This window comes from Haliotis cracherodii, unplaced genomic scaffold, assembly GCF_022045235.1.
Source record: "Haliotis cracherodii isolate W230 unplaced genomic scaffold, xgHalCrac1.p SCAF_9, whole genome shotgun sequence".
NCBI classification, from domain to species: Eukaryota; Metazoa; Mollusca; class Gastropoda; order Lepetellida; family Haliotidae; genus Haliotis; species Haliotis cracherodii.
In genome coordinates, this window is record NW_027266343.1 from 29,383,748 (window position 1) to 29,409,322 (window position 25,575).

Here is a 25,575-nt window from a genome sequence, read left to right on the forward strand (position 1 = left end):
CTTGCCAATCTAAATACATTTGAAGGTACACACAGTTTACCGACATGCCATGTCGGGGGGATATGTCATCTTCGGATGTCATTTTGGGCATCTCTCTAAACCAGTGTGATACTGATCAGGTCCTATAGGCCCAGAGCAATCTTATAACTCCAACCCTTTAACTTTAACTTACAATACTTGTGGAGGCAATCTTTTGCACCTGTTTTCAAGTCCCCTAATATGGATCAATCTCAGATTGGCTCTATCCTAGTACTGCTGAATAATTTTGTTTTGATAAAATTGTACAGAAATGACAACCATGATTAAAAGACCATCCCTACGTAGTGAGTTTTATCACGCTTTGAACAGTATGTTCAGTTATGGCGATTTGGATGTGGGAGAGGACATGACAAACTGTGCCACCTTGCACAACCGGAATGCAGTGCCGGTGTAGTTAGTCCTTTGTCCTGAGTAACTAGAACCCAGTTTCTGTCAGAAATTAAGTTGGAGGCAGAAGGATTTTTGTGTGTACTGCAGTCTTTTTCACTAAATACACATGACTTTCAGCTGGGATTGTTATACAAATGTACTTGTTAATGCACTTTGATTATGGAGGAACCTATATTTAGGTCCATGGATCAGCAAACCATTTTTGTGCAAGTAATTAACATTACACAAGTGATTTATTATTGCAGTATTTCCAAGTTGTCTGTTCCATCAAGTTTTACAAGGATCTCTGTTCAGTTGGAGTAAATAGAAGTACAAAACACAATGACTTGAGAAGATATATTTCACGTTGTTCTATGAAACATGATATAATATGAGGTGATGAATGGAAAATATCACAGACTCTATGGACGGGTTGCACAAATTGTATGGATGTAATGATAGTTTTTCTCTAATAACAGGAAGAAACAATCATAAATACTGGTGACATTTCTTATATCTATCTTACGTTAAAGGATCATGTTTAAAAAACTGCAAACCATTGGAAAGTTTGTACTGTCCTCCTTAAACAATAAAGTTGCTGGATGAATTTTCCACATGTAAAGTACTGATAGGATGTACAAAAGTTAGCAGATTTTTTAGGTAAAAGAATTTGTATCGTGAGGAAAACATACATAATTACTTGACCAAAACTCACTTAATTCAGCATTTAGAAATGTATGTACATGCTGTATTATCATAATTCAGGGGTTTGACATAGTTTAATCCAGCTAGTCCACAATTTTGGATCAGTTGTATATGTAACATTATCAGATCATTTTCTCCGATTCAAAGTTTGAACGTACAAAAAGAAGTATGCATTAGTTTTTGAGCCAATCAAATATCAGATTTCTAAAATGTTTTGGCCTTATTTCAGTCTTAATGTCAACACATTCCATTGTCAGTTGCAGTTTCTCTATGGTACATTACCACCTGCCCTTGATTTGGTAATACTGAACAAAAGAAAACCTTTACAAAAAACAGGAAAGCTCCCTCAGTAGTATACCCAAGTGCATGTAGAAGCCACTGATGCTCAGTGTGTAAAATATCTAAATATATAATGTGGAAATTATTATTCTCGAATTTGAAACTGCACTTTACATTTGTTTTCAAGATCCTGTTTTCTGCCCTAAATGCTTTGCTCGCTTTGAGAATTTAGGCATCTCCATGCTGAATAACTGATGAGAAAATGTCAGATTTGAGGAAAATTACTACATTTGGGTAAATATGTATTAATCCTCTTTAGATTTTGTTAATATCATATCAGCAGACAAGTGGTTGTGTTGAACAGTGTATAAACTATTTGTTCAACTCTTAAATTGTAATAGTCTAAGTCATGATTGCCGTCTACAATTACAACAAATTTCAAGAATTATTCCGTAAAATAGGAGAAGTAAAAAACAATGTTATCTTGTAATACATTCAAGATATCACTTACAATTTTGACCTGTTAACACTATACAGCTCCTAATCAGCTGAAGTGCTTATGAGATTATTTAGCTGATCATTCTCTCGTGGTAGTTGTGTAGTAAGTTCGTCCCCAAGTTTCCAGATCTTGATGTAGCCAAGTCCATCACCAGTTGCCAGGAGATGGCGCCTATGATCAAACAAAACTTACATTTTTTAAAATAATACAAAATAGTGCTCAAATGATACACCAAAGTCACCACATGACACATAATGCAATACATCGTAAAAAACACTATTTTTGTCTAAAAGTGCTTACAATAACAAACAATCAATACATGATCCAACTGAATGATTGGACTTAATATGATATCTGATAAAGGTCACATGCCAATCAATACCAATTTGAAAACTCTGATTCTAAGATAATAAAAACAATTAATGAAACGACATGTAATGATACAGACGGAGGTGTAGAACTAAGATATGGTCTTCGCTGGTGAATCATTTCAGCCTGTGTTGGTTAGCACTTAACTTAAAATTAGCCTGTGCCAAACAATAACAAAGTTATTTCAGGTTTTGGTCACTTAAGATGGTATTTAGCCAAAGGGTGTCATCTGTACTATTTTCTGATAAAACTGGCACAACTTAAAATTTATGAATCTATTGGAAATCCTTTTTTCTTAGGCAGGAGGCTTATAGTGTTTAAACACAGAAGTATATGACTAAGTGTATGAAACCACAGTACAGTAGCAGTGACAAACTAATTGTTCATTATTTGACATTATGCACAAACTTATTTGCATAAATTCAACTTACTGGCAACAGTTGCTTAACTGACAAAACCAGACAAATGAAGTTAAGTTTCAGGCTATGGACAAGTACTTACTGGTGAGCATTGAACTGTAAGCTGTACACAGATGCCTTCTTCATCCCTGCCTCCAGTTTCTGCAGCGGAGCTAGATGACCCTCTCGCAGGTCGTACACTAGCAGGCTGCCATTCTCACTGACAGTTGCCAGCACTGTTGGCCGGACAGGTGACCACTTGGCCCCAAATAGGTAGCCATCACCTGGTTCTATTGTGAGGATTGGCTGGTCCTGAAACAAGACAAATTTTGAAATTTTGAAATACTTTACAAATCAAAGTCAATCTTTTCAACTAATATAGTGAAAAAGTAAATCTGAACATACTTGCACATTTTTCTTGTGGCTTAGCACATATAAATTTTTAAAAAGTGTGTTAAAGACAAATTACAGTGAGGAATATTTATAATATCTTCATATAAAGTATTGTGTGGTTTAATAAACAGCCTTTCTGTGATACAAAACACTGTTATTGGACATAGGGGTCAATGTATTGTCTGACAATTCAAAGCACAGTCATTTTACAGCTTTTCAACTTTGATTTGAATGATCCAGATGCACTAAAATCTGCAGCTCCACGATTTTCTGCGAATTTTAGTGAACATAAAATTGTTAAATTCTGATAAACCCCCTATAAACACCCCCAAATTATGGACCACGCTCCATTGAAAAGACATTTCAGCTGAAAAGGAAAATATCCATTCGCATCTCTGTTAATGGTCCTTTATTATAGTAATTTACTAAGTACATAAGTTACCATCAAATAAGTGGAAAATGAATATGGATTGTGATGTCACGGATCTATACATATATGCTTACATTTTAGGGTTCCAGATTCTAAAAGGAAGTACACATGCTATATAAATGTCTACCATTAAATCTTGTACATTTCAGGATGAAGATATCAGGATCTGTAAAAGGACCAATGATGAGCAGAAAGCAGGTGCCTGGGGATGAACCTACATAGACAGTTGTCTGATATGGTTCTGATTTTCAATTTCAAATAAGTGTATGATTCAAAATAAAACTTCTCAACCCTGTGTAACAGGTTTTCCTGTGTTTGAAAAACCCATCAATTAGGAGATAAACCTACTGTGTTTTGAAATTTGATGTAGTCCAACTGTAGAGTAGATACCTCTTTATTTTAATTTTGAACCGAGCGGGACTACATCAAATTTCAAAATACAGGAGGTTTATCTCCATTCTACCATGACGGCAACAACGCTTTGAAAATGGTGCTCTCTTGCAACGCGTAACAACACAGGTGCACATACCTGCAATCTTAGAACATTCCGAAAAGTGGTCACAGGTAGTTAGTTATATATGTAACAATTATTACTAAAGTTCAAGATTAAAACACCATAGTTGTGAGTAGTTCATAATAAGTGTTCAAAACACATAGTTTTTCAAAAGAAGTTGACAAATACCACTCCAAACTTAGTCCAAAGAGAGAGATGTTTTAATTTCTACCAAACTGTTGTACACTGTGAACTGACTGTCATTTCTCAGAATTTTGCAGAGAGGTCATTTCTTGGAAATCGAACATGCTATCATTTCTATTGTAGGGGTGATGGGTTATTAGAAAAAGGGTTTAAAATGCTAAACGAATATATTTCTACAAAAAACTTTATGAATTAGCATTCTATTATACATTTGACGTGTGTAAGTGTTATTAGTTAGTTAGCAATCACACCCAGTAAACAATAATAAAATCAAAATAAATGCCTCTCCACCCTGAACTTGGGTGTGGCTGAACTTGACCTACATCACGGTTACTTACACCTCACAGCTGTCAATGGCTGACAATCTTGTGTTTACATTCTCCGTAACGAGTTATAGAATGAAGCAACATGACAACCCCAATCTATGATGTGCAACTTTAACATGTAGATTATCTGGGATTGATCGAGTCTGCTGGTACATCCATATGACTACCAATGAGACTGAGTATGACTGAACAGCTGCTTTTTAGGCTGCAGACGAGCCGGATATTTTGAAACGAGGAATCTGCATGGTGTGACCTGTCAATTTCAAGATTTCACAGATCCAAAGCCAAATTGTGACAGAACTTAGACATTTGTGTCCCAGAAATAGTGGATCGTGTATGATTTTCTTAATTGTGCGTGTTCTGAAATGAACTTCATCAAGTTTTAATAAGCTGTCACTTCAGCTGGGACATTGTTTTCGTGGACTTTCGAAGGGGAGTGTTTTCTGATGGACTTTCAACTCCACTCCTGTTAAATTCTAACGGTGGTGGTTGACGGAGATGGCAAGGAATATGGATCAGAAAAAGGGTTGTAAACAACATGTTGTAATGAATAAAGTTTTTTCAAACAATTTTTATGATGTTATATTTTACTTTCATTGTCGGTTGTTTCAATGAGGAAATAGCTTAAATTGTTCCGATTCTGGTCACCATAGAACATTTCTCTAACAGTTTCTTAAACATTTCATTTGTATGCATTTGCCTAAGCTGGTATATCTGCAATCTAAATATTTTATTGCTCATATAAATGCAATATTTAATAATACGAGCAAAGACCATTCATTCGCATCTTTCGCATTTAATTCACGCTTGCGTTAATTTCAAGATTTACAGTATGCATTGTATCGCTACAAAGATATGATAGGTATGATGACATCCCTACTCTGTACCTGAAGCATGTTGTACAGTCGGAGACATTGGTCCATGCCTGAGCTGAGGAAGGCATGTCTGTGATATGGGGAACAATCCACGGAGTACACAGGGCCATGGTGAGGGTTGAAGGTAAAGGTGACAGGAGATCGCAAAGGCACAGAAGAGATCACGTGACCTGCCAGAAATATTTGACATTAAGGAGTAATTAGTATGTACATAATAAATGATGAAATCAGTATAATATTATTATCACATAATGTGTCTATAAGGTCACTTTCAAGAGACACCAAACGTGTTGACAGCTATTCAAGGTAATGTCTCAACACAAATGTTTTTAGAGCTGTGTGAATCTTGGGCAAATTGAACAAGAGTAATGAACAAGTTTAGGGTATATTATAATATTGCATACTTTAACTGTTAACAGTATAAAACAGGGAAATTATTGATTAACTAAGTGGGAAATTAAGTCTTGGGCTTTCTGAGTGGAATGCAAACAAATTACCTTTGAACTACCTAGGATGGCAATTCATTGCTGTGATCACAATTAACATTCATTTCATTTTCATTACATGAGTAAAATTCAAGGGAAATAAAGCATGAAATTCATGGGTTGTCGATTCAAATAGCTCCTCAATTTCGAACAGTGCATAGTATTAGTTCAGGTAATATCTCACTTCCAGCAGGGTTTCCCTGTGCGTGCATGGAACATTTGAACACACAACCACTTTCGGAACCAATGATGAACATGTCCTTGTCCTCCGCATTGTATGACAGACACGTCACTCCAATCTCCTTGTCGGCTCTCACAGACCGGGTCTTCATACTCCGGGGCAAACTCTGGGCCATTAACACAAATCTGTTGGATGTAAAAAATAGCAGGAAATCTTCCAATTCCGCTATAAATGAGTTGACCCATGAAGATCTAGGTTAGAATAAGTCTTCAGCAACCAATGCTTCTCGTAAAAGGGGACTAAGGGAATCGGGTGGTCAAGGCTTGCTGACTTGGTTTGATGCATGTCATCTTGATTGATGCTCATGATGTCAATAGCTGGATTGTCTGGTCCTGACTCGATTATTTACAGACTGCTGTCATACGACTATAATATTGCTGAGTGTGACATTAAACAACAAACAAACGATATAACTAGGTTGGATTCATGGGTAAATACTATTGGTTACAACCAACTTGTCTGCAGCTCATTTCTGACAAATGGTTCATGTAAAATAACTAGAATTTTGGAGAAAACCTCCAGGCCCTAGTTATGCTAGTCTCAGACTAACTAACTAGTAGCCATGTCTATCCCTGTTGACACACACACACACACGTCGCTACATAAGTGCAATAATCTTGGACGTGACATTCAACTCAATTTCACCTCACCTATCCATGTTGATCTGCAATATCCTTCAATCATATATTGGTGGAAAGCTAGTTACTACATCCATTTTCTACCATCATGTGTCAATCTGATGGTTCACATGCACTCGTGTACTATTAGGATCAGTTTGGAAGGAATTACAAACATTTTGAAACCTGAGGAGTTAGAACAGAATATCATGTGAGTGGCATATATTTACATGTAGTCAACTCACCCATCAACAAGTTTCAGTCTCTGCTTCTTTGAACTCATAGCCCAAATAAGAATCTTTCCATCACCACTGGCACTGATTATCTGTGTAGTGTAAATATCAAAGTGTCACACCAATGTTACATACAGGCTATTAGATCCAGGGACATGCATGTTAGTGCTGCTTCAGGAGTGACAGAACATGTTTGGAGATGAGATCAACAAGCTGTCCCACTACACAACAGATTGGGTTGCTTGTGCCAGAGACCATCTACCGGTATATGGATTCTGCATGTGCATATTATATTCATACATAAGCGGGAGGTTCAAAAAGTTAATATTTCCACACAATTCTAACCAGGATCTTTACAGGAAAAAAGTATACTTATTTTTCCACAGGACTCTCCTAAAACAAATTCTCAGACAATTGTGAGACATCTGTAATGTCACTCTGGAATGCTATGACATTATAATACAATGGAAGACATCGTACGTTGCCATGAAAATTGAACCTACCATGCTAAAACAGTGCTACAAAAATTAGAATAAACAACAAAAAGTCGTGATATATTATGAGAATTAACATTTTAGTTTGATGAATTTGAGAAAAACATGTTTCTATTGATGATATGTACAACAAATTTATTGTTTGTAAACATTTTGAGACATATTTCATCTGTAAATCATAAAATATCAGACCTGGTGCCTCCTACTCTTGGATGCAGGATCAGGAATCCACTTGACTTTAGTGACAGGTTCCCTGTGGGCATCGTCTCCAATGCCAGATGATGCTACGAGCAGGTCATCTTCCTTGCTCAGATCCCAAACCATAACCTCACCTTCAAACACAAATTACACATCAAGAAGGTGGTCTCTGATTGTTAACTGACACAATAACTGTGCACATGTACACATTGCCATATCTAAAAAGCGATTCATTTGCTCAACAACTGTTTCCTGCATATATTAAGTGGCCATGTGTTGACACCTTACAAGGGGTGTTACCTTGCTACTCCATACTGTCCAGCTTAATAATTCATAACCCTTTGAAACCAGACAATTTCTCCCTCACCATGTGTACCTAATCAGACTCAATGACTGAAAGACACTGTTAACAGAGGAATATCAAGCAAAAACAATTAGCACTAGTCTAGTCTTATGTACATGCAGGTCTCACAGAAGTGTACAGTACCCTTGTCATACAGAACATCATGTTGTGGTAGTTTTACCAAGGCATAAATGTTTGACTCTTTGGTTCATTTAGAATAACTCATCACTATCTGTTGACAATAAGTAGAATCATTTTTCGTTTTAATTTAAGCTGCTACTGAATAGCAATTTATGTTTTTCCGTAACTTTCAAGAATTACTTCCCCTTAGTGTCACCTGCGGTCCAACACAGTTGGAAACATGAAGAAACTCGGTTGAAGGTAAACACATGTATGACGTGCTATGAGACGCATGAAGCAAAACACAAACACAATTTCATGTATCCAAGTGATGGTGTAGCAGGAATAAACTTTTGAAACGAATGACTTTAATTCTTTATGTTCTCTCACGAACACTATCCTTGCCCTTGGGCACCCCCTTACTATCCTGGATCTGTGTTATAATCATGGTTAGGGGAGTGACCTTTACAAATACAAACTCAATCCTCTTCATTATTTCATTGTTTGTCAACATGCTAAGTATGATATGACCTGTAACATGACACAGATCTCACATTCATGAATCTTATATTGGATATGAGTATTATATGTACATTCTAAGTCTACATCTATTAAACGAAAGTTTCTATCCCCTGTAAATACTGCAAAAGTGTCAATACAATCCAGATTTTCAGGACAGTGTCATTAATCTTACCATTGAAGTTCCCTCCAGCTATCCATGCTGGGTTTTCAGGATGGAATTCAAGACACATGATACAGCAAGATGAATCAATGACAGTGTCTGGTTTGTTGACATTGAGAGATCGTTTGTCGAGGTTCCATGTGGCTACTGCTGCTTTGTGTGTACACCAGTCTTCATGATCATATCTCCCATAAGTAGCATGTCAAGGATATTGCATCAATTTTCATATACCAATAACAGGAAAACTTGACATGACAAAGTTCAAAAGTAGCTTAAAGAGTTTACCACATTTACAGAATGTAGTATTTACTAGTATGCAACTTTTACTGCATATTCAATGCACACAACACTAACATCTTAACACACAATAAACACATGTATCTCACAATACAAAACAAGATATCAACCTTAACAGGAAACTAACCCCAAAATACATTAAAGGATATGCTGCTGCTATGACTGAACCCGTACAATTCCATGACAATCCTGTGACTTGAAGCTGTAAGAAAATACAAGAAAATACTAATTCTGTCATATGACTATTTGAAAATCATGAATAGTTTTCTAGTGAACAAACATTTATGTTCAAAATAAACCAATTGCATATAAAAAAAACCCATCTATCCGTACAAATGAGTGGCATTGTTTCTAGATATTACTAGATATTAGTGTTATGATATGGAGTATTATTAACTGAGCTTACAAGACCTAACACAATTTGATTAGCCTTGGGCTTCAGACTAGAGGCTAGAGTCATACACTGAATTGAGTCTGATGCCGCTTTCACCAATAGTCCTGTAATATCATGGCGGGGGATATCAGCAATTGGCTTCACAGATTGTAAAAGTGTGAGGAATTGAACCTGGGTCTTTAGGATGACAACCAAATGCTTCAACCACTAGGCTACCACATCGCTATGACACAAAATTGACCAAGTCACCAAGCCTAACCACCTGATCCATCTTATTAGCTACAACCAGCATAAGCTGCCAGGGATCACCACAGATAAAAAATCAATTGGAAACAAATTTGACATTAGTCTAGTTACCTCTTCACCAAGAGCTATATGGCCAAGTGTGTGGACACAGGTGACCGAGGCTCCTTCATTTTCAGTGCTTGACAATAAATCTGAAACATCGATCAGTAATAACCTTGTAAATGTGAAATTATACATCTGTTTTCAAAAAGAGACAGTTTACCACAAGATACCAATTAAAATCAGATCCCAAGATGATGCTCAAGAGGTATCATATCAGAGTCAATGGTTGGTTATCAATGAGATTACATAAGAAACCAGAACTATCAGTATTCATTTAATAAATGGAAGTATAATTGTAAATGTGATACAAATACTGAAATTGACAAATCGTATGGAGAAAATGGTTCCTAACATAAATGTGTTGTACTCTTTTCAGGGGATATGACTATTCCTAAAATGTCAAATTTTAACCTACTATCAAAGGCATGACTTTTGAGGTTCTTGGACAGCGCTGTGACTATTAGAGGTTCCACTCTTTGGAGGAACTGATTCAATCTGTGTAAGTCAGTCTCAGCAAGGTTAAGTGCCCTTTCACGTCCATCATCTGTCTGTGTCTAATTAAAACGGAAGCCAAAAGTCAATTTTCTTGCATAAATGTCATGAATTGTAAATACAATCCAAAAAACAAAAAGCTGTCTTCAAAATGTAACATAAAAATCAAAGTAACATTTTCCAAAGTCTGAAAGTAAGAGGGGGTCCTGGGGTTCTTGAGGTTTTCTGCTATGGTATTTGAATCTAGGGACCCCCTAAGTTTTTATTTTATGTCACTAAAACCCCTTGAATTTCATTTCAAATTTTCAAAACTACTTTACATAAACCTAATGATAAAATGTAGCGATATGCGTGCTGTAAGCAGTCTTCGATTTAAATAGAAAGACTACCGCAGAATACCTTAGGACCTTAGGATCACACTAAAAAGCATATCTAACTTTCTTATTTATAGAAAATCATCCCAATCGTTTATCTGATCTAACATGTTTGTCTAAACAACATAACAATTAACTCAAGTTATTCTTATTTTATGTACAGTCAGTCTAAAGACACCAATATCATATATCTTTTAATTTACCCCTTCATCATTTCTTTCTATGGACTGACATCCAACCTCTTCAATGAGCAAATCACTTGTTTGGCAGCTATTGTCAGCTACATGTCTGTGAACAGATGAGAAAGTCTTATAATGTTTATTCAAAAATCAAATACAGTTAATTACGATAGGCAAAGTGTAAAGTTAAGACTGACCAAAAAAAAAGAAGATTTTTTTTCTTCTGAATGCCAATACTAACTGTAGAGTGTAACATTATTACCAGTATTAGTTCTAAATACTGTACCGTGTATCCTGGAACATCTTATTAAGGCAAGTCCAAGTATCCTAAGTGTTGACTATGACTCAACACTTTTCATTTAATAAAGCCAAAGGCATCCTAATCTCGAATGCAAGTTTCTTTGTTTGTTTTTTAATGCCACACTAAGCAATATGAAGGCAATCTGTAAATAATCGATTCTAGACCAGAAAATCCCGTGATTGACATCATAAGCATCAATCTATGCAAATTTGGCTGCAATGACATGCATCAACCAAGTCAGCGAGCCTGACCACCCGTTCCTTTTAGGCGCCTCTTAGAAGCATGGGTTGCAGAAGTAGGCCCTACATGAAAATGTTCAATTTATTAGCTGCTTGTACATGTCATACAGTTAACATTTTAAACTTAGTAGCAAAAGACAAACATCAAAATAAATAAAATAAAAGAAACAAAGCGCACCCCCCGCCCCCCAAAATAACATTAGTCAAATTAATTTGACATGTATCTATACACATCAAATACTCTAGCCCAGTTCCTTAACTATTGGGCAGATTGGCAAGGACTATAGGACTAGTGCCAATTTCTGACAGGTTAGTTGTTTGTTCCAGAAATCTGGTTACTTTACATAACAAGTCTGAAATGAGCTGCATACTGTTGGATATGACCAATGGTGTTTGATCTCCACAAATATTTGGCGCTTTCCACAAGCCAGGGACCAATTCTTCCCTGGAATAACTAGTCTGCCAACATGTCCTGAGGATGTTATAATTTGGTAATGACAGAATCTTGAATGAATATCCGACGAAAACTTTATATTATCACTAATTTATCAGTGTTTCCAAAATAACCGCCTGTCCGACAGTCCAAGATGTTTCTGTCTATCTACTGACGGACGTTCAGTGTTGAAAAGTTTCACGCCTGATGGTTGAGCTATATAAATTACCAAAGTACTCTAGTTTTAATTCAATGTAAGAGGTAAATTAACTGTAAATGTTAAAAACATTATTGATAATTAAAAATTCAATGAGTTACACATACAGGGCCTACCGATACAGTACCACAAACTTTTCAAACACGTGACAATACCCTATGACGTAATTTGTAGCCTTTTGTTGCCAGTCACACCGGAGAAACAATGCCCTGTGACGTCAGGGGTCATCGAGTGTGCATAAGCTCCTCCCAGTGATCTATCATCTCTACACGAAGTGTCATTGAATACGCCCAGCGCTATGGAGAGTTTTGAGTATTTGTTTACTGACTATAGCCTGCGGCGGCGCATTTTATAGCAAGCGCTAGTTTAAGAAAGCACTTTTATTTTTTGTATATTTTTTAGTTCGTGTTTCTCGTAATTCAAGTAATTCTCACAAACACTGGTTGCTTGTCTTTGAGACATGTGACCTACGGCAGAGACCGTCCTCACGAGAAGTTGTGGTACTGTATTCTAAAGGTGCTCCCACATACAGTTACTAAGTTGACAATCGTCCAGATTAATGTTATTTTTAGAAAACTAACATTAGACTGTAGTATTCTTATGTTTACTGTTTTCTTACTTTTGTTGGTTAGTCTACACAATTCTGGACTGGCAACATTATATCTGGCCTGACAACTTTGCACAGTTCATTAGTTGACAGTCCGGTTGTCTGACTGAAATGTTAGTGAATTTTATACACTCATATTTTATGTCCCGAAAAGTGAAATGCCCATAGGCCATTTGTCTCTTACAAAATCCCTGACTGCACCTTTGTTTAGATGCCTTCAAAGACAGAAAAAAATGAGTTCGAAATTGATACTCTCAATCAATCAGAAATCCATCTAAGTAATGAAACCTAGCCAGAACGCTGAACGGGGAATACTTCATGTAACTTGGTTGTAGGCCTATTTGTCAGTAACGATTAACAAAAACACGATCAACCCAGTCTATTTGGACACATCAGTCATTGTAATGATTAATAATGACTTAGCCAACCGATCACACCTACCTTTCTTTTTTCCACGATGATTTGAATTCAACTGGATCAAGACTTTCGTCTGTAAACATGCTGATACAACCAATGTTTTCTTGACAGGTGCGACGCACAGACAGACAAATATGCGTCGTCTGCTTGACATGTCTGCACTTTACTTCCGGTTTATCTAAATAAATATTTACAACTTTCTTTTCAGATATATTATGTTTTCATAGTATATTAAAATTTATCTGTGCTTATGCTGTACGAAAAAGGTTTTATGTATGCTTAATAAAATGGTTTGATGAAATTCGTTGCGAAAATAATCCAATAAAACCCGTATTAGTATTTCCTCCGTTGCCCTTAGCATCAAACAAAATGGAGGATATACAAGCACGTGTGCAGAAAGCAGTTCATGAATCTGTTGCACGAGTCGACAAAGAATGTCTGCGGAAAATGCAGGTACATAGACTTTTGTCTGTGAGACATAGTTAAATGCCAGTTGACATACAACCGCCAAAAAAATCTTTATGACCTTTGAATGATATCAAAGTGTGAGTGCAGTGGGCGTTTTCCGATTCCCATTCCAATTTACAGTTCATTTCCACGTTTACATCTGACATTGAACTGCAACACAGTTCTTTAACCAGTAATGTCAGGGTACATTATTTTAAACATGAAAAGAAGTAAAACATAAAAATGTCGATGACATATCATTCTAGACTCTTGTGAGGGTAAACAAGATCTAGTCCATATAATTTGAAACTGACACTGAACGATCTGATGTCATTGAAGAACATGATGAAATCTCACATAGGCCTGACGACAGCATAATGATAACTGGAAGATTCAGCTGAGACATTAACAAACACAGATTTTTTGTGGGTAGTGGTACAAATAAAACTGCAGCAAACAAATTGTTATGTCATTGATTGAAAGAACCGAAGTGACTCATATTTTAGGGTTTACAACACTTAGCAGCCATTATTATGTTCCATTCGAAACTGCTGTTTACGTTGTAGGGCTATATTACACAATTCTTTTAATGCTAAAGCTCACTTTTCGAAACAGAGAAACTAATAAAAACATGGATGTGTGTCAGGGATGAAAAGCCTATTTGCCTCTAAATGTACTTAAGTCATCTGACCATCACATCACTGTGGACACAAATTCATCCCCGGAATACATCAATACATACAGAAAGTAATTAAGAGAGGGATATGGTCTGTGTCTAAATTCGATGATCAAAATCAACATAATAATTATTCCAGAAAGAATTGCTAATAGTTAGCTCCTGAATGTGATTACTGTCAAATCCCCCTTTCCTGATACAAACAATTTCAATTAAGAAGTTAGGTAATAGCAGTTTTGTCAAATCCAGCCAATTTTTTGTCAATGTTGTATTGGTTTACAATAAAACTGACATTGGTACTCTATAATTCTTATATTTCAATAGCTTGTTGGGTTTGAAATATCTTGCATACCGAATGTGAATCCTACAAAACATCAAATAAATGTTCAATATTAAGCTTAATTCAGTCACTATATATAATCACAGACTTGATGAAAAGTTCAGCACTATGAGTATAATATAATAACAGCACTATAAGTATAATATGATAACAGCCTTTAAGCTTGACATACAGATTTTATCTTTTACAGGCAGACATGCATCGGTGTAGTGTGAAATGTTGTGAAAACACGAGTGCAGGACTTGATGAAACTCAAAATTGCCTTGAAAGATGTTCCATTCCTGTGAACAAAGCTCAGACCTATCTCCATAAAGAACTCCAAATGTTTCAGGTGAGCATTACTTTTATGTCACAGAATCATTATCAACATGATCAACCAAGAAAAACTGAGAATTCTAGGACAGAATGTTTTTCCCTGTTCTGCGCTCCAAGTGACTAACTAGTCCATTTTGATATTTGTATATTGTACTTTAACATCTTCCCTAGGCATGGCAGTTAACTTCTGTAAAAGTCCCGTTTCCACAAATCCTGCAGTCGACTGAAATCCGCACAGCAGTTGCCAGTTGTTTATAAACTGGATGTTGTTTTCGTAATGTGATTTTGATTGGACTATGCAAAGACTGTTTGTCCAGCCAAAATAGAACTCCATAATTCTGCCAAGTTCGGCAAGGGTGGAAACTGGACTTTACAGTCAGTTGACTTCTTTGCCTCGGGAAGATGGACCTTAATGACATAGTCTGTACATAATGCTTGCAAAAACCTTTTTACAGCCTGTTGTGATACAGCTGATATAACACTGACTTAAATATAAGGGAACTAACTGGTATTGTTTCAGGACCGTCTCCAGCGGTGTGCCATGGACTGCCAAGACAGAGTCCGAGACAAAGTAACGGCCAACACAACGGAGGCAGAGGCTAGCAAGTACCGATCAGAGCTGGAGGCGTGCGTTGTCAAATGTGGCAATGCCCACGTAGACATGCTCCCGGGCATGATGAAGAAAATACAGGGTGTTTTGAACAAAGGACAATATTGATATTGTATTAGCTTAGAGACATATATCATTTCATATGTAAATATAGTTTGAATTGTGTGATGAATGAGTGACAATTAATCCGATGGTAGTAGAAGTGTTGTGAAGATAACTTAAGAAAGAGGATTGTTTGAATGCCAAGTAGAATGAAGGATTTCCAAACTTAGCCTTGAATTCATTCCCCTTGAACAAGTTCATTCATGAGGTGTATGAAGTCAGAGTGTATGAATTCAAAGCATGTTTAAGGTGTATGAATTTAAGGCCTATGAATTCAAGGCCTATTTAGGGTCTATGATTTTGAGGCCTATTTAAGGTTATGAATTCATGGCCTATTCTATGTGTACAAATCAAAAGATAGTAGTGCCTGTCATGTAGGTGTAACAAACTTTGGAAGTTTAGGTATGATTTCACCCATGAAACCAAGTCATTGTTTTGAACCCAAATTACTGGGTTATTGATTAAAGTCAGTATGAAGCAGAAGGTTAATGATTGATAATATTAGAATGCAGTGTGTACCAAGTTTCGAAATAGTTCAAATATAACAAAGTCCCTAAAAGTAGGGATAAAATATAAAAAATACAGTTAGAAATTAGAGAATTTGTTTGGGTAAGTCATGATTCCGAATGCCCTGTGATGATCAAGAATGCATCAAGTGATCTTTTATTTGAGACCAGTCCACTGGTGTATTCAAAGACAGGTGGGGAGTGTAAGATATGGACCAATGACACAGAACACAAATACCCTTTTCTTTATTATTGAAATACCCCTGTGCACACTTAGATCCACCTCTGGGTGGCATTACTACAATATTCATAAGGCTGTTGTCAGGACCATCATCTTCAGTGACCATGGTAACGTAGGTTGTGAAAGAAGTTAACAAGGTTACGTGCAGATTGATGAGTGAAGACTTTAAGCATGGACATATTTCATACTCAAGTGGGTGTTGAAGTGAAGAAGTGTTTGCTTCAGATAACATTGTAATCATCCCAGCATTTCTTGTTATTGTTTATCAATTTTCTTAATGGTGTATTTTATTCTGTCAACAGTTAACATTAAGCATTTATTGGGGGCACGGGTGGCCCAGTCGTCTAAGGCGCCGCGATTCGCTGTGCAGAGTTGCGTCCCTTGGGCATGCCAGAAACCTATGATTGTGGGTTCGAATCCCGGTTCGCCCCGATTATGTTTCTAGGTTTGTCAGCACCATACCCGTGCTTGTGGGTTTCACCGATGTGGTAAACGTCTGAGACCTGCATCACTTCAGGCTTTCCTCCCACATTAAGCTGACACGCCGCGATATAACTGGAATGTTGTTAAAAGCAGCGTTAAACCCAACTCACTCACACTCTAAGCATTTACTTCAATGTTTCTGTTACGTATTGAAGATTGCTCATTGTTTATCAATTAAGAGTTCATTACACACATTGAATGTTCCGAGTCAAATAAGGTCAATACAATCTCCTAATTTGATGCCTACATTTTGTGCCATATTATGTCAAAGGGATACATATGTATACCACCTAGTCTTGCTTAGTTGTTTTATTGTTAAAATACCACAGAAACTCAGGCCCGTGTATTCTTAGTCCTGATCTGTGGCCCCGCCCTCCACGCACCAATGTTAAGGCTGTATAGCAAACAATAGAGTCCTTGTCATGGTTAATTTTACTGAGATCTGGGTATGAATTTGTACCATATAAATATATTTACATGTATATCACTGCCAGTTGTGTATTTGAAGGAAGTGAGGAGAGTGTATAAAACAATTTTTATTTTTTGTATTTATAATCAAAGAAAATGTGTTATTAAACTTAAAATAGAGAAGACAACCTGTCATGTTTCTGTTTTTATTTTCTGTTTTTCCTTCAACTTTACACTAGATTCAGAACAGTTCGAAATCGTTAGAGTGAGATGGATATGTTGGATTTATAACACGTTTGGAGGGCTGGTATGATTTTCTGAAGCGTTCATTGGTCTGACTGTGAGGTCCCTGCACCAGTGTGTATATTGACTATGAACTGGGAGGCCAAACCCATGTAATTTGGGGTGTAAGATACAGTAACTACTGGTTGCCTGAATGCAAACTGGTGCTTGATGTGGACAGTCATTATCATGGACGTTATGACCCCCTAGTGCCAGAGGAACAGTCACAGCTGTGATGACCTGTGAATCAGACCTTGAACATTGTCTCATATAACAAGATTGCTTCAATGCATATCACGAATGCCATCCACACCAACAAACTTTCACCTGTGACAAGAAGATGAGTGAGTGAGTGAGTATGGTTTTATGCTGCTTTTAGCTATATTCCAGCAATATTACAGCAGGGGACACCAGAAATGGGCTTCACACATTGTACCCATGTCGTGAATCGAACCTGGGTCTTTGGCGTGACGAGCGAATGCTTTAACCATTAGGCTACCTGACCGCCCCCCACAAGAAGAAGAAGAAATTGCTGGAAGTTTGGTAAAAGCATGGTCATACAGGCAAGGTAAGGCATACAGGCAAGGCATACAGGCAAGGCAAGGCAAGGTATGGCATACAGGCAAGGCAAGGCATGGCATACAGGAAAGGCAAGGCAAGGCAAGGCAAGGCACACTGCCAACACATTGACAGCTTGTGGTTACATTAAAAAACTCTATGAATCAGGTGCTACGAATTGGGGGCATATAATTGTTCAACCGTAAACGACATGGCAGATAAATGATTGGTTGCTTGGTTTGTTGTTTAACGCCCCACTCAGCAATATTCCAGCTATATGACGTCGGTCTGTAAATAATCTAGTCTGGACCAGACAATCCAGTGATTAATATCATGAGCATCGATCCACACAATTGGGATCAATGACATGCATCAACCAAGTCAGCGAGCCTGACCACCCGATCCCGTTAGTCGCCTTTTATGACAAGCATAGTCACCTTTTACGGCAACCATGGGATGCTGAAGACCTTTTCTACCCCGGAATCTTCACGGGTCGGCAGATAAATGAAATTATACGCCATGGCATGTACACAGCATTGGCAGTAGGCGAATATAGCCTTACTATTTTCATTATTGAATAGCATTCATTCAATTAGTATCAGTCAAAACCACACCCTCATGTGCCACAGGATCATACAAAGAGAAAACAAAATTGTCTCAGAAAATGCTTCCTAAAAATATTTTTGCTTCAGACTGAAAAAAATATGTTATCTGCCACAAAAAAATATTTTGTTGCAAGAGCCTTCTAAAAATAAATAAATTGTAGACTCGTGGTTTGAATGTGTAGCTGGAAAAATGTCCAGTCTTCATACCAAATCCAGAATATGAAACGGTCTGTCCCAAAGTCACTCGCTGGAGTGGTTGATATTGTGGGCCGGGACGTTGAATATAAATTCACCCACTGATCAGGACGAGGTGTAAGAATCAGTATGCAGATATCGCTGGAAATAGCGCTAGAATGCATATATGCCTGTTGGTTATTCAACAAACCAATGCTTGACAGACAAGTAAGCAGCAAAGAACTCTTCTCAGACGTGAAATGTTGACGATGCCCCTTTAAAGGGAAATAACTCCACCTGATCTAATTGGGTTTGTAACTTTGTATTGCATATAAAGCTGTTTATTGATTATTGAAACATGCACACCCTCGCTTACAGCACATAAAATCCATATTTGTTTCTTCCGAAAGTCATGTTTCATATATATAGTAAGATTTGTTTGTTGTGTAACGCTGCACTCGTCAATATTCCAGCTATATGACGGCGGTCTGTAAATAATGGAGTCTGTACCAGACAATCCAGTGATTGACATCATGAGCATCGATCCACGCAATTGGGATACGATGACATGCATCATCCAAATCAGCGAGCCTCACCACCCGATCCCGTTAGTCGCCTCTTACGACAAGCATGGGTTGCTGAGGACCTATTCTAACCCGGATCTTCACGGGTCTATAAATAGTAAGCGAGTGAGTGAGTTAATTATTTCAGTCAGCTCCCGTCAATATCAAGCAAAATCTAACTAGCCCTACATCAAGGGGTGGCTGTGTTGAGGTACTAGGTCCGTCCGTAATAGGTGTGCCATAACCTATGCTTGTGGGTTCGAATCCCAGATTCGTTCTGATTGTAAATGTTTGGTTTGTCAGCACACTACTAGTGTGTTACACCAACGGGTCCAGACTGGATTATTTACAGACATCCGTCATATAGATGGAATATTGCCGAGTGCGGTGTTGGGCTCTCCTTACACGTGGGTGTTGCGCTGAATGACCAAGAATACAAACCATGGAACGAGGCACTGTAATGGAACCCAGCACTCTATTGCTCTTCGTTACACCATTGGAATCGTGGATCAGGTGGTCAGGTTCAGTGACTTTTTTTATTTCGTTTCATCGTACCCTATCGGCGTGGATGATACTCATGTTATCAATCACTGGTTGTCTGACTCACGCTCAATTATTACATGACCTCGAATCCCTGATTCGCAGTTGTAATGGTCTTTGGTCTGTCAAAACCCGACCCGTGTTCTTGGGTTTCTCCCAAGTGGTCAAAGTCTTTGATCTGCATCACTTCCGGCTTTTCTCCCACATGAAGCTGAGATTTAACCGAATACTGTACAAAACGGTGTCAAACTTTAATCACTACCCTACTCATCTATTACCGAGGGCAGGAAATTGTTGAAGGCCATACCGCGAATTCCTGCATGTTTGAATATATTTTGAAAACAATTTGGCCATAACAACTAAAGATATAATCAATAAACAGGTAGATTCGTTAAGATATTTCTTCTTACCTCGCTTGCCTTGTACTATTTCATATTAGATATACGTTCGAATTTCGGACTAAAACCACGGCTGCTTGTACCAGAGACCATGTACACTGAAAGTTAGAAATGAACACAAAATGCGTCCAGTGAATCCTTGTGTCCATCACACAGTACGTGACCTGTAGTCATTCAGTTAAAAGACCGCAGCGGACGTTGTTTTTCATTATGGTTCTCAAAACAATTGTATTGGGTTGTGACCTCAGCCATTAGGTGAAGGTTGTACTAGAAACTGTTCAGCGTAAAAACAATGTTCAAGTCGACCCGGAAAATTAAGTCGTGTTTGGAGAGCACCATGCACAGATAGTGCTGGCATTTGTCAGCACAATACCCGTGTTAAAGTCTACAACATCCAACATTTTGAGCTTCCTCACATCAAGCAAGCAGGAGCTATGTGAAATACCAGGGGTGGCTAACACGTTTTGAGCATAACAGCCAATAATGGATTGTACAACCTTACCATTTTGTATGTATTGAGTACAATACGTTCCATGCTACAGGCTGCATTTGAACCAAATACACAACCAGGCAGCATATTTCTGCAGGCAACAAAGTGACTAGATGAGGAAAATGTTGATAAAATGCAAACTGTGATTACGAATGATTGACGACACACTACACGTCACATAGCCAATACAGTAGGCGCGTCTTATGACAGAGTTGAGAACATTCTGAGGAATGAACTGTGCACGTCAGATGTTTCAGCACGCCTGACTACCGACCTGGTTCATCCTGTCCCGTGAGAATGTACGTCGTTTTGAAGCAGTTGTTGAGCTATTTGTAGCCTAGATGAGTATTGGATCACCACTATCAACCACAAACTAAGCAACAGTCAAAGCAGTGGAAACCCCCACTGTCTCCTCAGGTTGTCTGGGATTCCAAAGGAATCCTACTGTGGACTACCCCCTCCCCCTCTTCTGTAAACTTACATTTGGTAGCTTTACCGAAATGCGAGCCCTAGCGTTATAGAGAATGTACTTTGAACAACATGTAAAACAACACTCTACTACGAATCCCGTATAAAATACATCACCATCGAATAAACATTTCTTGTATGTTTCATTTTTAGCCACTATCAAACATGGTTGTATACTTTATTTTGTCAGGTAGTTTACATTCTTGGGGTAGCTTGATATGCCTTGAATAATTCTGTAAGATAAAACTCAACCACTCACTCTACATTTGCGTGGAGTTTTATCACATACATCCACGATACAAGACAAGGCTTTCGCTCGTCACGCTGAAGGCCTGGGTTCGATTCCCCACTTGAGCAAAATGTGTGAAGTCCATTTCTGGTGCACCCCGTGTTGATATTGGTCGCATATTGCTAAAAGCGGCGTAAAATCTTACTCATTCACTCACTCATTCACTCAAGTCCACGCCATTGCAAGGGTTTCACTCGAACTAACATATTCACTGTAAATTCCAAGTAGGTGCAAGTCCAACGCGGCGATGATTCCCTCACTGCAACTACATAGTACACTATTTTCAACAACACAGAGTGAGCATAACTTGACATTGACAGCATCTACTCCTCCGGAACCCGTTTAGACTCCCGCATCAATGTCTCGGCAGTTTCCGCTGTCGGACATTAAGTTTAAATTCATCTCCGAAAAATTACGACTTTGAACCGTTAAAAAAGAATAACTATTTTCCCATTAGCTGACGGTTATGGGAGGCTAGACTGGAAATGGTCTCTGTTTAAAAAAATACTTTGATGACATATTCTTTTTAATTCCGAGGTTTATGTTACTCCCTGTTACTGGTGTTCTGAATACATTATAAACAATTAGTATCTTTTCCGAAACACCATTTCAACGTCTATGTTTAGACATTTTCGTTAAATTCAGACATTTATTTAACATTTTATGATAAAATAGGGACTGATTAAGTCTAACGTTTTGCTCCAACACCATATATGTCAGGGTTGACTGGCGGCAGATGCGCCCAGCTTCGACATAATACGAAGTTGTATTTTATTCAAAAATATATTATCCTATATAAATGGAACTGGTTGCTAGGATGATAATTTTTTTCTACTTTAATCCAAAATGGTCTCGTTATTTATACTGACGTTTTCACATGGCTTCAAATACTTCACAAGGTGGTTGAATTTAAAGAATACTTCAAGCAGTTTGCAGGATAAAAGGCTATTTGTCGCTTATATAACATGTGCATATTATTATTGATGAGGCTGCAAACACAAAGATTATGTTTATGGCCAAATGACGTAAAATGCACATAATAAGATTCCTAACATAATGTCGAGTTTTACAAATCAGGATACATGCATGATAATATACATCCACTGTTTGGAGTGTGGATATAAGGTTCGTTTGCTAGACTAGTAGCGTTTGTTCATGACGATATACTAAACTAGATTATGAGGCATGGTCAAGACTGCACTTTTACCATTACACTATCGAAAGTTATATTGACAAAGATATTTTGTTTCGATTATTGTATGTTTCGAATTCCAACACTTATAATTTCACTTCAACGCACATTTACATGAGAATGGCAATTAATGGTAGAAATATCGAATGAAATCTTCTCATGTTCACCATGTTGACGAAGGCACGAAATTGTGATAGCCTGTTAAAAAGGAATTGTGCGGTATTTATATTAATACATTAACAGTCATGACATAAATTAGATATTAGTCAGGCCAATGCATAAAAAGAGCTTCGCAAGAGATTCTCAAATACCTAACTTTACAGGAATTCTGCCTTGGGCTGAAAGACAAATGCTAGTTTTACCCATGCATTAATCAAGATACCATAAATGACAAGGGTAAAGGCGGGCTCCCTGTTGAACGGCTATCTGTTTTTCCGCCCCCGCGCTGTTGTAGGACGCAGTGGGTGTGGTCTGATGTTGCTAACAAAGGAAATGTCAAGCACATTTCAACCAAAAGGAGGAGTTCAGTCGTGTTCAAGTTTTTAATATGTACTGTTCAGCCACGTTGAATGAATGAATATTGTGCAAGATCAGACAGAGCTTGGACTGAAATGTGAAGTCCATTCATAGTTTGTCTGCGTGTAGCTTACGGGTCGATGTTGATACACTACATACCTCCATGTTTTTGTGTACGTGAAGTTTTGGTTTAATATCACCACAGCGACTTACAATAGATGTCTAAAAGGAAGTGAGTGATTGAATTTGGTTTTACGCACTCATTCACTCGTTCCTCAGCAATAATGAGTGAACATTTAAGGCAAGGTCAAAATTTAGTGATATAGACTTTATAACCTTGTATTTAATTTAATACATCGTTTATTTCCTCAATGCACTAGACTGTACATCGTAACTCCTATTGCCATTAATTCACAACAGCCAATTTTAAACATATAGATATAGATATAGATATAGATATAGATATAGATAGGTTAGATTCATGTTCCGATATCTTGCATACCAAGCGAATACTGTATTACAGGTCCATATGTACAGCACACCATTCTGGTATATTTCTGTGAATGCCACATGCAAACCCCAGTTGGTATCTGTTACTTAATGCAGGTATACTACTCGACACAATTACCCCGTGACATATAACGGTATTCTCGCCGCATGGAGGCTTAATGTCAAACTCCTCTACGGGGCCTGTACAACCAAATATGTAGGAGGAGGGCTGTGAATGAACCTTGTGAGGATAAGAATGAATACGAGACCCATGTTGTTCTAATCGTACATCGTATACTGTTAGAAGCCATGAGCACCATTGATGCAATTGCTGCTAAGATAAGAAAATTCCATCCTTTCGCAGTTTTTAAAAAATATGAAAATATATGTTCTCTGGAAACACTGGGTTTTCTAAAAAAATATTTTGAAAAGCAACATGTACGTCTCTACCTTTCAGTAATAAAGTAAATCTTGTTATGTTAGAATTATGAGTATTGCTGTGATTCATGAAAACTCTTCCTCTGTTTTCCCGCTCCCGCTACATTGCCAAATAATATTCGCTTAAGATTTTAATTTGTGGAAAACATTAAACTTATCAGATGGCTAACAACTACTCAGAGGTTTGACTAAATGAGTGAGAGGGTCCATTTGTCGAATGAGCGAGTATTGTTGTACGCCGCATTTATCAATCGTCCAGCAATATCACGTCAGGGACACAGAAATGGCCTCACACATTGCACTCATGCGGGGAATCGAACCCATGCCTTGGCGTGACGAACAAAAGCATGAACCACTTAGCTACCTCCCTGCCCCCCTATTTGGCGAGTGAGTGAGTATAGCTTAACGCCGTTTTAGCAACCGCCCAGCACTATCACAGCGGGGAATAACACATGGCACCCATGCGGGGATCGAACACGGGCCTTTTGTGTGACGAAGGAACGCACTGACCACTACACTACTGCAACGCCCCCTGTTCATCGAGAGCAAGTCCTTGGTCAAAGATAAGCTTCAGATCATAAGTGTGTACTGTTTACGTCTACATCTAAGAACATCAGCTTGCAACAAAGGCATGACTCATGTTCAGTCTTTTTGACACATGTCATCCATTTTAAGGATGTTTCACTGTTTATTGACATTCGTTGTGAATAATGAAGATTTAACATGAATCAACGTTTCAATGTAATTATTAAATCGGTTGAATTCATACTAAGCATTGCTGCCAATTTGCCCATCCTATGAATATTCCCGGTTAATGAAACAAGGTATGGTGAGAGAGTGAATGTTGTTTACCGCCGCAGTCAGCAATATTTAAGCAGCCGCCTGTGCATAATTCCGTCTGGAACAAGCAAACCAGTGACTAGAGTGAATGAGTGAGTAAGGTTTTACGCCGCTTCTAGCAATATTCCAGCAATATCACGGCAAGGGACAGCAGAAATGGGCTTCACACATTGTACCCATGTGGTGAATCGAACCCGGGTCTTCATCGTGACGAGCGAACGCTTTAACCACAAGGCTACCCGACCGCCCCCAGTGACTAGAAGCATGACCAATACACGCCATTCAATCAGTCACTCACTCACTCTTACATACTAGGAGTTTCTTTCGATTCAAGTAAAAGAGAAGCGTAGAGACAGCTCGAGTGTGGGGAACATGATTCAATTCAAGCTTCTCGTTTTGGCATACTGGACATTGAGGTCTTACCTAGTGAGGTCTTTTGTTTATCGGGTTCAACTACTGCCCGTGACCAGCAGCCATTTTGGACAACCGATCCTTATTACAACAAGACAATATAT

The 25,575-nt window shown here is 37.9% G+C and overlaps 2 protein-coding genes across 2 annotated transcripts; one reads left to right on the forward strand and one right to left on the reverse strand.

Moving 5' to 3' along the window:
* Positions 1-752: 752 nt before the first annotated feature.
* On the reverse strand, positions 753-13,214 carry LOC139452366 (cytoplasmic dynein 2 intermediate chain 2-like). Its single transcript, XM_071233825.1, has 12 exons — positions 13,115-13,214; positions 10,901-10,985; positions 10,247-10,385; positions 9,841-9,920; positions 9,239-9,291; positions 8,805-8,986; positions 7,642-7,781; positions 6,968-7,047; positions 6,049-6,230; positions 5,392-5,549; positions 2,762-2,970; positions 753-2,062 (listed from the first exon to the last, which is right to left on the reverse strand). The coding sequence occupies exons 1-12, from the start codon at positions 13,171-13,173 to the stop codon at positions 1,933-1,935; spliced, it is 1,497 nt and encodes a 498-aa protein (XP_071089926.1). The 5' UTR covers positions 13,174-13,214; the 3' UTR covers positions 753-1,932.
* Positions 13,215-13,455: 241 nt separating this feature from the next.
* Positions 13,456-17,395, forward strand: LOC139452399 (protein FAM136A-like). The gene is made up of 3 exons (XM_071233868.1): positions 13,456-13,543; positions 14,744-14,884; positions 15,389-17,395. The coding sequence occupies exons 1-3, from the start codon at positions 13,460-13,462 to the stop codon at positions 15,584-15,586; spliced, it is 423 nt and encodes a 140-aa protein (XP_071089969.1). The 5' UTR covers positions 13,456-13,459; the 3' UTR covers positions 15,587-17,395.
* The last annotated feature ends 8,180 nt before the right edge of the window (positions 17,396-25,575 follow it).

Bases quoted from the DNA above. Each gene is read 5' to 3' on its own strand.
- LOC139452366 (XM_071233825.1), bottom strand. From the start codon at position 13,173: ATGTTTACAGACGAAAGTCTTGATCCAGTTGAATTCAAATCATCGTGG. The intron at 9,292-9,840 runs GTAACTAGACTA...ATTTTCTTACAG, and splicing joins ATATAGCTCTTGGTGAAGAG to CTTCAAGTCACAGGATTGTC. The intron at 7,048-7,641 runs GTCTGATATTTT...TACACTACACAG, and splicing joins CCAAGAGTAGGAGGCACCAG to ATAATCAGTGCCAGTGGTGA.
- LOC139452399 (XM_071233868.1), top strand. From the start codon at position 13,460: ATGGAGGATATACAAGCACGTGTGCAGAAAGCAGTTCATGAATCTGTT. The intron at 13,544-14,743 runs GTACATAGACTT...TATCTTTTACAG, and splicing joins AATGTCTGCGGAAAATGCAG to GCAGACATGCATCGGTGTAG. The intron at 14,885-15,388 runs GTGAGCATTACT...GTATTGTTTCAG, and splicing joins AAGAACTCCAAATGTTTCAG to GACCGTCTCCAGCGGTGTGC.